This window comes from Equus quagga, chromosome 8 (genome assembly GCF_021613505.1).
Source record: "Equus quagga isolate Etosha38 chromosome 8, UCLA_HA_Equagga_1.0, whole genome shotgun sequence".
Lineage (NCBI taxonomy): Eukaryota > Metazoa > Chordata > Mammalia > Perissodactyla > Equidae > Equus > Equus quagga.
This window is the reverse complement of record NC_060274.1, coordinates 35,975,023-35,990,823: the sequence shown is the minus strand read 5'-3', so window position 1 is coordinate 35,990,823 and position 15,801 is coordinate 35,975,023. Positions and strand designations below refer to the sequence as shown.

Here is a 15,801-nt window from a genome sequence, read left to right as displayed (position 1 = left end):
CTTCACTTATTTAGTTCTCCTTTGATTTCACTCATCAGAGTTTTGTAGTTTCTGCATATAGATTTTATACATATTTTGTTAGATTTATTTCAAAACACTTCAACTTTGGAGGTACTAATATAAATGGTACTGCATTTTTAACATTCAATTCTACTTGTTTATTGTTGGCATATAGGAAAGCAATTGACTTTTGTATATTAGCCTTGCATCCTGAAAACTTGTCATAATCACTTATTAGTTCCAGTAGTTTTTTTGTCAGTTCTTTCAGATTTTCTACGTAGACAATCATGTCATCTGCAAACAAAGATAGTTTTACGTCTTCCTTCCCAATCTGCCCTACCGCATTAGGAAGGACTTCCAGAACAATGTTGAAAAGAAGTGGTGGGAGCAGACATCCTTGCTTTGTACCTGATCTTACAGGGAAAGCTTCAAGTTTCTCACCATTCAGTATGATAGCTGTAGGATTTTTGTAGATATTCTTTATCAAGTTGAGAAATTTCCCCTCTATTTCTAGTTTACTGAGAGTTTTTATCATAAATAGCTGTTTCTGCATCTATTGATATGATCATGTGCCTTTTCTTCTTTTGTCTGTTGTTGTGATGGATTACATCAATTGATTTTCAAATATAGAATCAGTCTTGCATACCTGGGACAAATCCAACTTGGTCATGTTGCATAATTCTTTTATACATTTTTGGACTCAATTTGCTAGTATTTTCTGAAGATTTTTTAATCTGTGTTCATGAGAGATATTGCTCTGTGGTTTTCTTGTAATATCTTTGTTTGGTTCTGGTATTAGGGTAATGCTGGCCTCATAAAATGAGTTAGGAAGTATTTCCTCTGCTTCTATTCTCTGAAAGAGATTGTGGACAATGGTATAATTTCTTCCTTAACTGTTTGGTAGCACTCACCAGTGACCTATCTGGCCTTATTGAAAGCTTATTAATTACTGATTCAATTTCTTTAACAGATAGAGGCCTATTCAGATTGTCTATTTCTTCTTGTGTGAGTTCTGGCAGATAGTGTCTTTCAAGGAATTGGTCCATTTCATCTAGATTATCAAATTTGTAGACAGAGAGATGTTCATAGTATTCCTTTATTATCATTTTAATGTCCATAGGATCCATATTTATGTCCCCTCTTTCATTTCTGATATTAGTGATTTCTGTCCTCTCTTTTGCTTAATTAGCCTGGCTAGAGGCTTACCAATTTTATTGATCTTTTCAAAGAGCCAGCTTTTGGTTTTGTTGATTTTCCATTTTCAATTTCATTGATATTCTCTAGTTCTTATTATTTCTTTCCTTCTGGTTACTTTATACTTTATTTGTTCATCTTTTTCTAGTTTCTTAAAGTAGAAACTTAGATTATTGATTTGAGATCTTTATCTTTTTCTAACATATGCATTCAATGCTATAAATTTCCCTCTAAGCACTGCTTTTGCTGCATCCCACAAATTTTGATAAATTGTGTTTTTGTTTTCATTTAGTTCAAAACATTTTAAAATTTTTCTTGAGAATTCTTCTTTGACCCATGTGTTATCTAGAAGTATGTTGTTTAATCTCCATGTATTTTGGAATTTTCCAGTTATCTTTCTGTTATTGATTTCTAGTTTAATTGCATTGTGGTCTGTGAGGAGAAATTGATTTCAATCCTTTTAAATAAGCCTGGACAGTGGTCATGAGCTTTTAAATGAGGATCATGAGCAACAGAACCTGGAGAGGAGATTGCAGTGTTTGTTATGTGGATGTTCAAGTGCATGAAACACAATAGCAGTACAACAATAAGAAAAACAGCGATGCTCCAGCCTCTGCTAAGAGCTTTATATATATTTTCTCATTTATTTTTCACAATAACTCTGGAATGAAGGAACTGTTAGCCCATTCAACAGCTGAGAATACTGGAACTTGGAAAAGTTAACTTCTACTTTTCTATGTATGTACTGTACATAGCACAGATAGGGTTTAGATCCTGATCTGTCCACTTCTCAAGCTCTTAAACATCACAATGGACTGGAAAGAGCCAAGGGCAAATTTGCATCCTGGGGGCACTGTTTGCTCCCTATGTTCCAAGGTCTACAAACTTTATCATATAAAATTTTGTTCTTTTCACACACACACACACGTGTGACCTCTCCCTTTCTCCTCCTTCTATTTCTCAGGTGTGCACGTAGGGAAATGATAATTCACTCTTGCGCAATAGGTGACATCTTTATGGCCATGCCATTTCTAGTCTCAAAAATCCTCAGTCTGTCTTCACCACTGGATTAGTTAGGATTAAGTCTGCATGCACCTGATAGACAATCCACAATAACAAGAGGGTTTATTCTTTCATTCAAAATCAATTTTGAGGCAGGCAGTTTGGGGTGGCATAGTGGCTCCAAAAAGTCATCAGGAGCCCAGGCTCCTTCTATCTTTCTACTTCATCCTTAGCATTTGGTTTCCATCCTTAAGATTACCTCATGGACCTAGATGGTTGCTGGAGAACCTACTGGCAAAAAAGATAAAAGGGATATCCTCAGCTCATTGTCCACTTTTAAGAATCTTTCCTGGGAGGCACACACAACACTTCCATTTTATATATCACTGACTAGAACTTAACCACATAGCCACATCTAATTACGTTATGGAGGCCAGGAAATATATCTTTTACATAGGGGAATTGCTGTCCCTAGTGTTATAGGAGTTCTTTTTACCAAAGAAGTAGAAGTCAATGGCTATTAGCTAGGTAATAAGCAATCTCTGCCACAACTGCCTATGGAATTATGCACAAATTTATGCCTGGCATTGAGAGACTCTAGCATCATCTTACCTAATTAGTCTTACATCTGACTGTTTGGATGTTATTTCACGTCTTCTGTCTCTTCTCATAGTGTTCCTTCTACATGGGATATTTTCCTTTCCTCTACTTTCTACCATCAGCTTTTTACTTATCCTTTGAGACCCTGTTACCCGTCTTTTATGGACCACTGATGTGCTCCTTCCTCTCTGAAGTCAATTCTGAACTTTATGACCAATTTGATCACTCCCATCTTTGAGCCCTCACACAACTTCTGACTTACACTTCTCAAACACCACCTTCATCATGTCATTCCACCGCTCTACTCTAAACCTGTAATGTCTCCTTATTTTCTCATAGAACAGATGGTGGCAGGGCACCAGGAAAGTCTAGTTCTTGGGGAAACATCATGAAATGGAGATATGTTAAATTAACTAATTATTTAAGTAATTAATTGATTTAGTGAACAAATAATTGTTGAACTCCAATTATGTGCCAGGCATTGTGCTAGATGCTGGCACATCTTAATTTAAAAATAAGGAGCTGTCAAAGCAATCATGATAGTTTCTTTCTGATTCTTTTGTTAGGATTTATTTACTATTTTAATGTATTTTTTTCTCAGTACTTGTTTGTAACTAAGCAATAGCAAAATCAAAGATTCCAAGAAAACATCTGCGAGAAAAGTCCTAAGTGCAATATTTTCCCCACTAATTAATTATTTTTTTCCATGAAGTGGGAAATCGCTGTGACTATTTAATTTTAACAATAAAACCCCTTATCCAAATCAGGGCACACTAGTTTCACAGGAGCCTAGCAAGGGAACCACCACGGCAAATCTAAACCCCATCCTCTTCAATCTTCCTTCAAATTTATATATTCTCAAAGACCATATTTTAGGCTGCATTTTCCCTTTATTGGTTAGTCCCCTGTACTTCAAACATCAATTGTATGCTGAAGATCTCAGAATATTGATCTCTAGCACCAGACTTCTATTAGCTTCAAAACCAGATAACCAACTGTCTGCTGGACATTCTTTTTCAATAAGAAAAAGATCAATTTCCCAACAGAAAATGAGTAGAGATCAAGAGCAAAAAATGCAGAAAAGAATGGAAAACGGCTAGTGAATTTATGGAAAATATCAATTCATCAAAGATCAAAGATATACAAGTTAAAACAAAAAGTAATTCTTTTTTCCCCCAACTAAACTGATGATATTTTTAAGAAAATTATAGTATCGAATGCTTGATGGTAGGAGGGTATAGAGATCTGATATATAACTCTTGGGAATATAAATTGTGAGAGATGGTATATAGAAACAAACAATGGCCAGACCATACATAAAAACAGAGCTCTGACCCACAGCCTTCAGCAATCTGCCCTGGAAACCAAGCCCTCATCCACAACAACAGCCCAGGACCCAGCCTGCTACAAGTCAGGCTTGCAGGACATCAGGCTGCTAATTTAGTAACAATCCAGGAAGCTAAACAATAACTTCTGTAACACTCGACTCAAGGCGGCCAGGACTTGATTAATAACTGACAGCTTTCCTAATTTTTATCCCTGCTTCCAACTTAGGACCAACCAGAGAAAGCTAAACATGCACCCCTAACCAATAACACAGGGTGTACCCCCTCTAATTTCAGCTACAGCTCCCCCATACAAATGGCCTCCATCAGGGGACACCTGAAGCCTTCCCTTTTGTCTGGTATAAAGCTTTCCCACTTCTCTGCCCACCTTTGAGTTTCTGCTAAAACACAAGTGATAGTCACTGACTTCCTTGCTGGAGCAGGTTCCAAATAAATAGCCTTAGTTTTTCTCATTTGGTTGGTCTTCACTTATTTCTACAATTGATACTACCTTTCATTAGAGCATCTGCCAAAATTATGCAAAAGGATGTTAATTAGATATACTCAAAGTACGCAACGAAAAAGAACTGATTATATAAATCACGGTATTTTCATAGAATGTAAGTTTAATGTGCACCATTAAAGTCATATCGTTTAGAGCAACATTGTATAAGGTTATCGGAAAATCATCTTGAAATATGACTAAGTAAGGAAAACAGATGACAAAACTTAACATGATTTTTGCTTAAAAAAACTTTAAACATGAAGAAAGAGAGAAGAGAAGAGAGGAAGAGAGACAGAAAGAGAGAGAGGGGAAAAAAACAAACATTTTCAACAGCGATGATCTAGATGGAGGAACTAGAAGTGGCATTTGAATTTTACATATTTTTTATATTTTTCCAATTATTGTGAATATGCATTATTTTTGTAGTTAGAAAAATGTTCTTTAAAAAACTCTAGCGTGGTTGCTCAGGGAACCTTCCAATTCGCTATATCTTAAAATGACATCTAGACTACCAGAAGGTAACAAGTTTCAGCGGGCATAGGTTTTGAAAAACTAAACAGAAAAATAAGCTAAGGATTGCCAAAATTGCTAGAGAGAACATAAATATTATTTTAGCTATTTGGGAGAGAAAGTTAATTAAAGAAAGACTAAGGTCATTCCTTTGAGTCAGTAGTGTAATGTGGTATAATTTTGCTTGTCACTGGCTGTCAAGAAAGACCTTTAGACTGAAAAGGTAGCAATCTAAGAAGGAATGGAAGCTTAAAGATTGGGAAAAGAATCTATAAACTATCATCTCATTAGAAGAGATATAGAGGTGAATTTTTTTTAAAGATTTTATTGTTTCCTTTTTCTCCCCAAAGCCCCCCAGTACATAGTTGTATATTCTTCGTTATGGGTCCTTCTAGTTGTGGCATGTGGGACGCTGCCTCAGCGTGGTTTGATGAGCAGTGCCATGTCCACGCCCAGGATTCGAACCAACGAAACACTGGGCCGCCTGCAGTGGAGCGTGCGAACTTAACCACTCGGCCACGGGGCCAGCCCCTAGAGGTGAATTTTTTTACCTCAACTTTCCACTTGGCTGATTTTTCACATTTCCTAAATTTAGAAATATTATTTTATAATGGAAAACATTGAAGCCATTCATATTGTTTAAACAATGAAATAGGTTGTTATCATGAGTAAAATGACTACAATCTATTGAGTTAGTAAACTGTTTCAGACCTATACAACAAATTTATGAGGCAAATCCTTAAAACCAGTGAACCACTCTACAAATAGAAGGTACTAGGTCTGGTTTTTGAAGTCCCAGTATTAGGTCCTATAGATCGAAAATGACAAGTTGACTCATCTTTACCTCCATAGCTTGAAGTTGGGAGAGGGTGAACAGATGATGTGCAAGAAAAAAATAGGTGATTTGCCATAGAATGAAAGGTTTTTAAGCTGAACACTTCTCAAACTTTAATGTACATATGTATCATGTGGGGATATTACCAAACTCCAGATTCCACTTCAGTAGGTTTCTGGAGGGCCCTAAGCTCTTCATTTCTTACAAGCTCCAAGTCACGTGATATTGATGCTGCTGGTCCGTGAGTCACACTTTGAGTAGCAGTAGCGGAGAGGATCTCCCAGATAAGGGAGCCCAAAATTCATTTCACTTGAGAAAACCTGGGGCTCGGAGGTCACATGTGAATTTCATCTCCCCTACAGGCACAGCGTGAAGATGCTAGCTTATAGTGGGTTTCTTCCTCTAATTCATCGTTCCATATCTGGGTCTCTTCACTTTCCAGTCGGTCCAAAAGGAAATAGTAATAGATCCATCATATTGAGTAATACGCTCATCGTATTTTATTATAGTCAAGACAGTACATTGAATGGGGAACGGTCTTGAGGAATCCAGAGTTTCTGAGGTTGAGTGAGCAGAGGAGAATCTGCAGCAAACTTTGGCTACATCTTCAATCGGACCCACTAAAGGTTTATGGGTGGGTCTAGGTCACAATGGAAAAATGGGAAATTACAGCTTGGGAGGAAAGTCAGAAAAGTAGAAGGGCTAGGCTTATTTCTCTTTCCTAGGGAGACTGGACTGAGGACTCCACACCTTTTGGGTCTGTATAAGGGTCCTTTTGGGACTTGGAGTCCATCATGAGCAATGGTTGGTCCTGGGCTGCTTTTGCAAGAGACGATCTTAGAAACTCATGGACTGGAAAGGTCTACACTTAGGGCACTGAGTGCCTGGCTATCGATATCTCAATGCCGTAGAGTTGGTCTGTCTTTATTCCCTGTGACTGAGTGATCAGCAAAATGGGAGAAGGACCCCAGCAAGGCTTGGAGGAAGAGGATGGAGCTAGCTGTTGAGGCCCAGGAGAGAAGACAAGTGTCTCAGACAGTCACCCCGTCTATTGAGGAATCATGGGTTGAGCAGGTTACAGCTAGAGACCTCGGAGGCACAAATGCTGAGTCCCTAACTTTCTATAGGATCAGAGTCCATGGGAGCATAGGAAGTCAAAAAGGCCACTGGGAACCCATGATGTGCTGCCATTTGTGATGCCCTCTGCTAGTAACCAGCTATTGGAGAGGAGTGGAAAGAAAAAAATGCCCGTCTTTGGACAAGATACCGTAAATTCCTGAGGATTAGGAAGGAGAGTTCATAATGCCCAGAGACATGAGAGGGAATTGTTCATCCTACAGGGTGGAAGTAATAGAGTGGTTTTACAGATCTTGCCAAGGATAAATTTACATTATATCTTCTATCTTGAATATTTACCTATAGAATATACTCAGTAAAATCTTAACATATTATTTAATTGAACAACAGAGATTCGTTTTAATTTCAATGTCCGGATGTCAGAAGAAGATACCAACTGAAAGCATCAGGAAGTACAAGCTAAATAAATATCTCCAGAGTATAAATTTTTGTCTGATTCTCTACTGCAAAGACTGATTTATGCCTTATGTTCACTTAAAATTCTCAAAAAAGAAACGGCAAGAACACTTTTAGACTAAGCAGCATTTGGTAATCACAGAATCTTTGGCATCAGACAAAGCCAAATTCTAATCCCAGTTCTGCCTCTTACTAGCTGTGTGACCTTTGAGCCACGATGTTCTTTATAAATGGAGTTAATGGTAGGGAATGCTGGGAGAATTAAATGAGATAATTTATGCAAAGCTATAAACCCAGGGCCTGATATATAGTAAATGTTAATAAATACTATATAATCAAGAAAACAATCACAACAGTAAAATAAATCATAGCGTTAACAGTCGTTACGTTCAGACTCTCCAAAGCACAACTTCATTCAGCTTGGAAAGTCAAAAGCAGAAATGAGGCCCAACAGAAAGGACCTCCCGACTGAGACGCTGCTAAAACTACATTTCCCAGCAGGCACCGGGCTCCAGTGTCTTGGGTTCTCTCATTTCCGGGTCTGTCATGTGACCCCCCCGGCTGCACCATGGCGGAAGCAGAGGAGCAGGTAAAGACTGCAACTGCTGGACGAGGGCAGTGGGGAGGAGGGCGAAGCGGTCGGGGGCTGGCAGGGGAGCATGTGGCGGGGCGGGCTGCGGGCGGGCGCGGCAGGCCCAAGGCGGGCCAGGCCGGCGGGAAAGCCCATTTCGGGGAGCAGAGAGCGGGTGGGAGCCAGCTTCTGGAGGGCACCCGCGAAAGCGCCTGACACACCCCCGCCTTCGCTGGCGAGGCCGCCCTTCCTGCGGCGCGGCCCCTGTGGTCTGTGTTCGGGGGAATTTCGGCTTGAAGGCAGCCTGGGCTACCCCAGGGGACAGCCTGCCCGTGGGAGGCGTGAGGGGGTGCCTTGAGTTGAGGCCAGATGACTGTAATTTAAATTCCTTTTCTCTCGAAGTAGGACCATGAGAGCTGACTTGCAGGAGGGCTAGGAGAGAGTAAAGGATGAGTTTTGTTTCGCATCTATTGCATTTAGGTACCAAGCTTTGTGGCGGGCCGCTGCGGTTACGTGCATCGATTCTGGAGCACAAATGCCTAGGCTCCAGAGCTGGTTCTTTTTAATATGTGGCTTTGGGCTAATTATTTAACTTTTAATTATAAGACGGAGGTAATAACAGTAGGGTCCTCGGAGGGTGGTTTAAGATGGCATGGGTTAGTACACAAAGTTCAAGTGCTTACTACAAGTTGGGCTTAGTACAAGTTTCGTGGGCTTATTTGATGCTGGCAGGACTTCAGATCGCAGTGTCCAGTCAAAGCCCAGCCGTGTGGCACTGGAGTTTAGCGTAGAAGTTAACGACGGGAATATGAGTTATTTTCACACAGCCAATAGTGGTAGCGAGACAGTAGATGAAACAGCAAAGTAACATCAAGAAGACAAACAAGAGCAGACAAAGACCAGAGCTTGGGGAAATACCTTAGTTCCATTTCCAGTGTCAATTCAGCTTGGCGTTGCTTTTCCTCACTAATTAATAAGGCTGTCAGTTTCCATAATTACCTCTAGATGATGAGCTGTTTGGTATCATGATGAGAAGTTTCCCTAGTTTAATCATTTAATTTGTACCTTTTGCAACATACTTCATGTACGTAATGACAGTTTGCCCTCTGTACATTCGATATATGCTAATAATTAAGAAATTTGCCTAGGTAGAAATTTGGTTTGGGTGGTCATTGTGATAATAGGAGAGTCCCCTAGCTGCCAGTAGAGCCTCTCTCTTGTGTTCGAAAGAGTTGAAAGGAAAATGCACATTAGGCACGTATAATTTCCTGACTCATTGCTAGGTTTGATGACAGTGGTGAGGTTGATTAATGCGCTGTCCACCTTCATTTCATTTTGAAATATTTTTTGTGGTTTGATTTAACAGCAAAAAACCAAGCTCCTTTAATTCTTAAGTATAGTGGACTAGAAATGGAAAGAGTTGCTCTTAGTATTTACTACAGTTTTGTGCAGAAGGGGAGTTTGGCAAAGCTGTCTGTTGTAAAAAGATGATGATTAAATCACTAACCTAGAAAGTTAGTGATATCATAAGAATGCTTCGCATTTTTGCAGCACTTTCTGGTTTAAAGAACCCTTTCACGTCGTATTTGGTCCTCACAAAAGAATCCTGTGTGGTAAAGGTTGATTCTGATATATAAGTCAGGACAAGCACCTCCTGTTTCAAACCTTCGGGTGGCTTCGCATTGCACTCCAAGGAAAAGCCAGAGTCCTTATAATGGCCTGTTTGCCCTACAGGACCTTGCCCCAGTTGCTCCTGTCCTCTTCTCTGACCTCATCTTCCAATACTCTTCTCCCCTTCTGTCACTCTGCACCAGCTAAACTGGCTTTCTTCCTGTTCCCTCAGCAAGGCTGGCGTGTTTCTACCTCAGGACCTCGGCTCATGCTACTCCCTTTTTTGACCCTAGATGTCTACAGGGCTTTCTGTCTCACTTCCACCATGTCTTTGTCCAAGTGTTACCTTTCGAGTGAGACTTCCCTGACCGTTCTTTGAAACCTTTTTCCTCCATTATTTTTCTCCTCGGAGCTCATCATCATCTGACATACTGTGTTTTTAAATTTCTGTTTATTTTTTCTGTATATTCTGTATATTTCTGTATCTTCTCCCCATTAGAATGTAGGTTCCATGATGGCAAGGATTTGTTCACTGCTGTATGCCTGACACCTAGAATAGTGATTGGCACTCAATAGGTATTAAATGATTGCATTTTACAAATAAGCAACCTGAAATTCAGACAACTCAAGTAACTTGCTCAGACTTATATCTGTAATCTCATCTTCTATCTCCAAAGCTCATGATTTTTCAAGAGAACTCTTGCCTTTTAAAAAACACTCAGGAACCTAACTCTAAATCATTTTTTCCTTTATGAAGGAGAATTAGCCCTTATCACCGTAGTACATTTCCTTCAAGCCATCACTTCATCTTTGATGCTTTCCCAGCCAGCGTACTCCTAGAGCAGGTGTTCACGCCCTGTCCCCATCGTGTCAGTGTCATTCTCAAAAAGACCAGAGAGAGGCTAACATTCACGAGTTGTTGTTCTGTTTATTTTTTTAAAAGAAAGCTAGTAGGGGGCCTGCCCACATATAAAGTGGAGGAAGATGGGCACGGATGTTAGCTCAGGGCTAATCTTCCTGAAAAAAAAAAGAAAGCTGGTAAATAATTGTACCCATATTATCAGTCCTTTGTAGATTAAAAACAGTTAGACTTTTCTCACTCTGCTTGATTTGTGCATTTTGCATTTCATGGTAGGAATCCCTTAAAATCTGACCACCATAGTAGACCTTTATTATATAATTTTTTGAAGGCTAAAAGTGCACAAAAGTGGAGTATATAAATTTGCTGGTTCTTTTCTGCTACTTTGAACCTTTTATGAAATCTTTTTTTCTTTTAAAGATTGGCACCTGAGCTAACAATGGTTGCCAATCTTTTTTTTTCCCCTGCTTTTTCTCCCCAAATCCCCCCAGTACATAGTTATATATTTTTTTAGTTGTGGATCCTCCTAGTTGTGGCATGTGGGATGCCGCCTCAGCATGGCCTGACGAGTGGTGCCATGTCCACGCCCAGGATCCGAACCCGAGAAACCCTGGGCCGCCGAAGCAGAGCACGCAAACTTAACCACTCGGCCTTGGGACTGGCCCCTTTTTAGGAAATCTTGACATAATTTTTCACCCCGAGTGCTTTAAAAACTGAGATGTATATTAAAATTAACTACAATGACAGATTAGGGCAAAGGAAGCTTTTTCTTTGACACCGTGTTCTATAAATGCGCACAGCCTTCCAAAATGAGCAAGACAAAACTAAACCTCTCCTCTTAACTTTTCTGAATGTTATATTCTTTGGTGATTGCTTTTTTTCCCAGCTTAGTTTTAGGAAGAACAAAAAATAATGAGATCTGGGCTGAATGAGTTAACCTAACATGAAACAGTTCACAGACTCACAAACTAAAGATCACTTTTTGGATGTGAATGAACGTTTTTCTTAAGTCATTGGGAAATCCTTGTTTATGCTGAGTATGGTTAAGGTAGTTTGCAAAAATAGCTGCGTGTATATTACATAGATCACAGAAAGAAGAAATACCCTGCGTTCTGCCTGGAAAAATTCTAACCAGCAGTTTTACGTAGTCCCAAAATGATTTATACCTGACCTTCATGATCACACATGCGCAACAGTCTTTGTCCATCCCTCTCTTACGAGTAACATTCTTCTTGAAGTCTGGTTGTGTGTGTATTTGTCTTATTTCTCCTACGTATTGCTGAGTCCTCAAGAATCAGGACAGAGCGCCCTCATGTCTGCATCTCTCACGGGGCCAGTGCTCCACAGGCACTAGGTGCTTAATAAAATGTTCCAGTGAATTTATTAGGGGGAGACTAGACTTCTGAATCCAACATGTCACATTGTAGCTTAGGCTCACTGGAATTTGTGTTATTTTGTCTTACTTGAAACTTGTGAAAGTTATTCATTCAAATGTATCGTCGATTAATTTCCTACATTCCTTATCTGCCAGCTCTGCAGGTACCCTTTTATCTTTCCTACTAACCAGCAGGGCACCTAGTCCATTAAAATCTTTGGTCAATCAGACCATCTATTCCTTGACCAGAGGAATAGGTTTCTACTTTGAAAGGAGAGTTTCTACTTTGAATTCTCCCTTTATGTTGTAGAAATTAGGGAAATTCTGTCTGTATTGTAGAGCATTTGCGGATTATCAGGTAGCACATCCATGAACGTGGATGCTCCCATGTGATGAGCCCCATGTGTAAAATAAAAATCAAGTCAACACGTATTTGAGTGCCGCACGTTTCTTGCCTGTAGATTGAGCACTTTATTCCCCAGGACTCTTGTGAGCATGAAATGAGATAAAGTCTGTTGAAGTGCTGGGTTGAAGTGCTTGCCGGGTACATAGGATGATGGCTGGACAGGGACCCGGACTTGGATTGGCGTAGGTCTGCACAATGCTCTTTTCTTACAGCTTGGCCAAGACAGATCTTTTAAAAGCAACTTTGCTAATAAATTAGTAAGGGAAAAACAAAGCCCCAAACGAGAAGTTTTAAAAGCACAGGATCAGAGACATTTTTAGAGGGCCCACGTTTTACCATCCCGTAAATAAAATGTAGTCACAAATTCGCTTAGCTGGACATGCTTACTGTCTGGTAAGGTTTTCTTCGCATCTTCATCTGGGTTGGTTGGCTGGAGGTGGAGGTCACCAGCTGATTACTAGTCTCCCCTACACCCACGTTACCACCTTGGAGAGGGAGCTCTCACCAGGTCAGGGGCTTCTGTGTTTCCTGCAGCTCCCACGCATGGCTGCTCAGTCTCAACTGCCCTGTTTCTTCCAGAAACTTGGTCCTCCTTAGTGTTTTTTTTTTTTTTTTTTTTTTTACCAAATGCTTGTGATTCTAGGTTCTTCTTTATACTGCTGAATCCCCTGTGAAGATGGACTGTATTCGCAGGAATTAGCCCGTTCCCCAAACCGAGTTTAGGTAATTCTGATGCAAAGTCACATTTGGGCCTGCGTCACTAGGTCACCGAGCTGGGGCTGACCTCAAAGTTTTTCTTCATGTGCAGAATAAGATGAGTGCAGGAGTGGAGCCTAGTGGGCTGGACAGGGTTGGAAACCTGAGTCCCCCTGCTCCTGCCAGTTCCCCAGGTGCCTTTCATCTTTCCTACTCAACCGGCTATCCTCGGGTGCCCAAGAGTTGTCTGAAATTGGGCCTCTGTGACACAGGGATATCAAATGCATGTCATAAAATATTTCCTCTGCCCTGTGCTTGTGTCAGACATTGGGATCTGTCACACTCTTCCACTCAGTGCAGCTCTGGTGTACAATTAGTGTTTCAGGTGGTAGCCCTGGCATCCAGGGTTGAGTGTTTCACGTCTGTTTCCAGCCCGGCCTGATTTCCCGGGGCCTGGTCTCTGCTATCTTTATCCAGCAAAGTTTGGAGCTGGCCTTCCTCAGGCTCTAGCCTCCTCTTCCTCCCCCAAATTCTGTTTTTTCCCCCAACAGACAGTGTGTATACTCAAAATTCTGTGGACTTCATGACCTGGGAGGTCCTGGCTTCTGTCTCTCCTTCTGGGCTGACAGTCTTCTGAACCCTGTCTGGCCTCTGAGCCAGCTGTGCTGAGTCTCTTCCAGCCATTGTCCTGGGGCCTGTGCTGATGGTGGGATTTGGGGGGGGAGTGGGTTGAAAGCCCTTATTGGAGGGGTCTTCTGTGAGCCCCGTTGGCCCCTTCCAAGGGCTGCTGCTAGGTTAACATTCTGTTGGAATTGCTGTATCTTTGATCGCTGCCATCTTACTCCAGTCCCCCTTCTAGAACTGACGTGTAGCCGTGAGCCAATAATTCAAGCATCTGCCTGGAGAAAATGCACTTGGTGTTCCTTATAAGTGGAAAAGGAATAAACAGAGGAGGCACAATCTTACTGTTTTAGGTGGCTGCTTTTTCTTATCGTCATCACCAGCAAATGGGTGTTGAGCTGTTCCTTTGTGGATGGTAGTGGGACACAAAAAGGCAAAAGCCATCGGGTTTATCCACAGTATATTTAAAAGGACAACTCTTAGGACAAGGTGGTTAATATTAGGTGAGCGAGCTGAGGGGGATGGGAAGAAACAGGCCACAGGAAGCCAGATGTGGACCGTGTGGCCTGGGCTCACTGGAGACAACTCTGAAAGAGGTGAGACCTAGAATGGGCCATGAAGAAAGGTTTAGAAAGGATGTAGAAACAGCCAGTGAGTTTCAAACTTTTTTAGCCTCAGATTGACAACATGAAAATATAAAACATAAAATCCAAGCTCTCTTGTTGAAGCAAGAGTGAAGGCCCTTTGTTACTGCCCCCTGAAGTTACCACCTGAGTGTTTCCTTGAACCTGTAGAGCGTAGTGGGAATTGGAGGACCCCTAGGATGAGTGTGGGGTTGGGCCAAGGGCCTTCTAAGCCGAGGGAACCACTTAAGGATGCTCAGCGCAAGCATCAGAAGCTCAAGGCAGGCAGAGGGCAGTGGGAACGACTGGGATTGTATGGTGTAGGGAAATTGGAAGTCGGGGCGGTGGGTGAGGAGCATTCTGTCTCGGGCACAGCTGCTCGGCTCCAGCTGATGTTACACGGAAATGTGGATCCCGTGGAGACATATGGTCTGAATTTTATGAAGTCAGAAATACAGAGTTTTATGTAAAAGTCTTAAAAATGCTACCCAGTTTGAAGAAAACTCCTGCAGACCCCACCCAGACCATAGGCCACCATTTTGCCAGCCCTGGCATAGAAATATTTGTGAGAAGTCACCCACTGTGGCTGGAGGGCTGTGGGTTTGTGCAGCGAGTGGGAAATGAGGCTAAAAGTCTGTAGGGGGCCACGTTGGCGTGGGCTTTGACTGCCCTGCTGGGAAAACTGCGATCTCCTGACTCCTGAGGGTTCTCCGAGGAAGGCCGTGCCCAGCCCGAGGTGTGTTTGGGAAGATGATCCTGACAGCAGTTGATGAATGGTTAGGAGAGATCACCTGTCAAGGCGCAGAGATCGTTAAGTAAAGCTGTTTAGGTAGGTGATTACGTGTAAGGGATTGGTTGCAAAAGAAAGGAGAGTGAGATCCTTGTTGAGTTTAGCTTTCAGCCTGTTGTCGCAGGATTTGTTCAGCTGTACGTTTGTGTCACTGCGTGCCTTCTAGCCCATCATTTTGCTTCAATCAGAACAGCACAATTTTTTTTATTGTGGTAAAATATACATAATAGTTACCATTTTAACCATTTTTAAATGTATGATCCAGTGGCATTAGGTACATTCACATTGTTGTGCAACCATCACCACCACCCATCTCTAGAACTTTTCATCGTCACAAACTGAAACTCTGTCCCCATTAAACAGTAACTCCGCATCCCCCCTCCCCCGGCCCCTGCCCAACCTCTGTTCTACTTTCTGGCTCATCTAAGTGGGATGCTACAATACTTGTCTTTTTGTTTCTGGCTTGTTTCACTTAGAAAACAGCAGTTTTATAACTTATGTTTTCATGATTTGAAGTTAGATTCTTTGAAAGAGAGAGTGTGGAGTCAAAAAGTGTTTGAAAGTCATCGACTCTTTCTAAGTGGTCACCTTTCCCAGGGCTCAGCCATGCTTCTTTGATCCCTTGCTGGGGACCTTCACTTCCTGTCTTCTTGTTTGCCCATCTGTCTCCAGAGCATTCTGCCGAGGGGCCTGATGAATGAGTGAAGCTGAGTAATAACAGACCAGGATAATTCCTGAAGTCACT

General features: G+C 41.5%; 1 protein-coding gene across 1 annotated transcript in view; it reads left to right on the top strand.

The window, feature by feature from the left end:
* The first annotated feature begins 8,061 nt into the window (after positions 1 to 8,061).
* The window catches only part of VPS41 (VPS41 subunit of HOPS complex), a 177,852-nt gene continuing 170,112 nt past the window's right edge, over positions 8,062 to 15,801 (top strand). Inside the window, exon 1 of the mRNA XM_046669630.1 lies at positions 8,062 to 8,093. Within this exon, the coding sequence (XP_046525586.1) occupies positions 8,073 to 8,093 (21 nt within the window). The 5' untranslated portion in view covers positions 8,062 to 8,072. The remainder of the gene's footprint in view (positions 8,094 to 15,801) is intronic.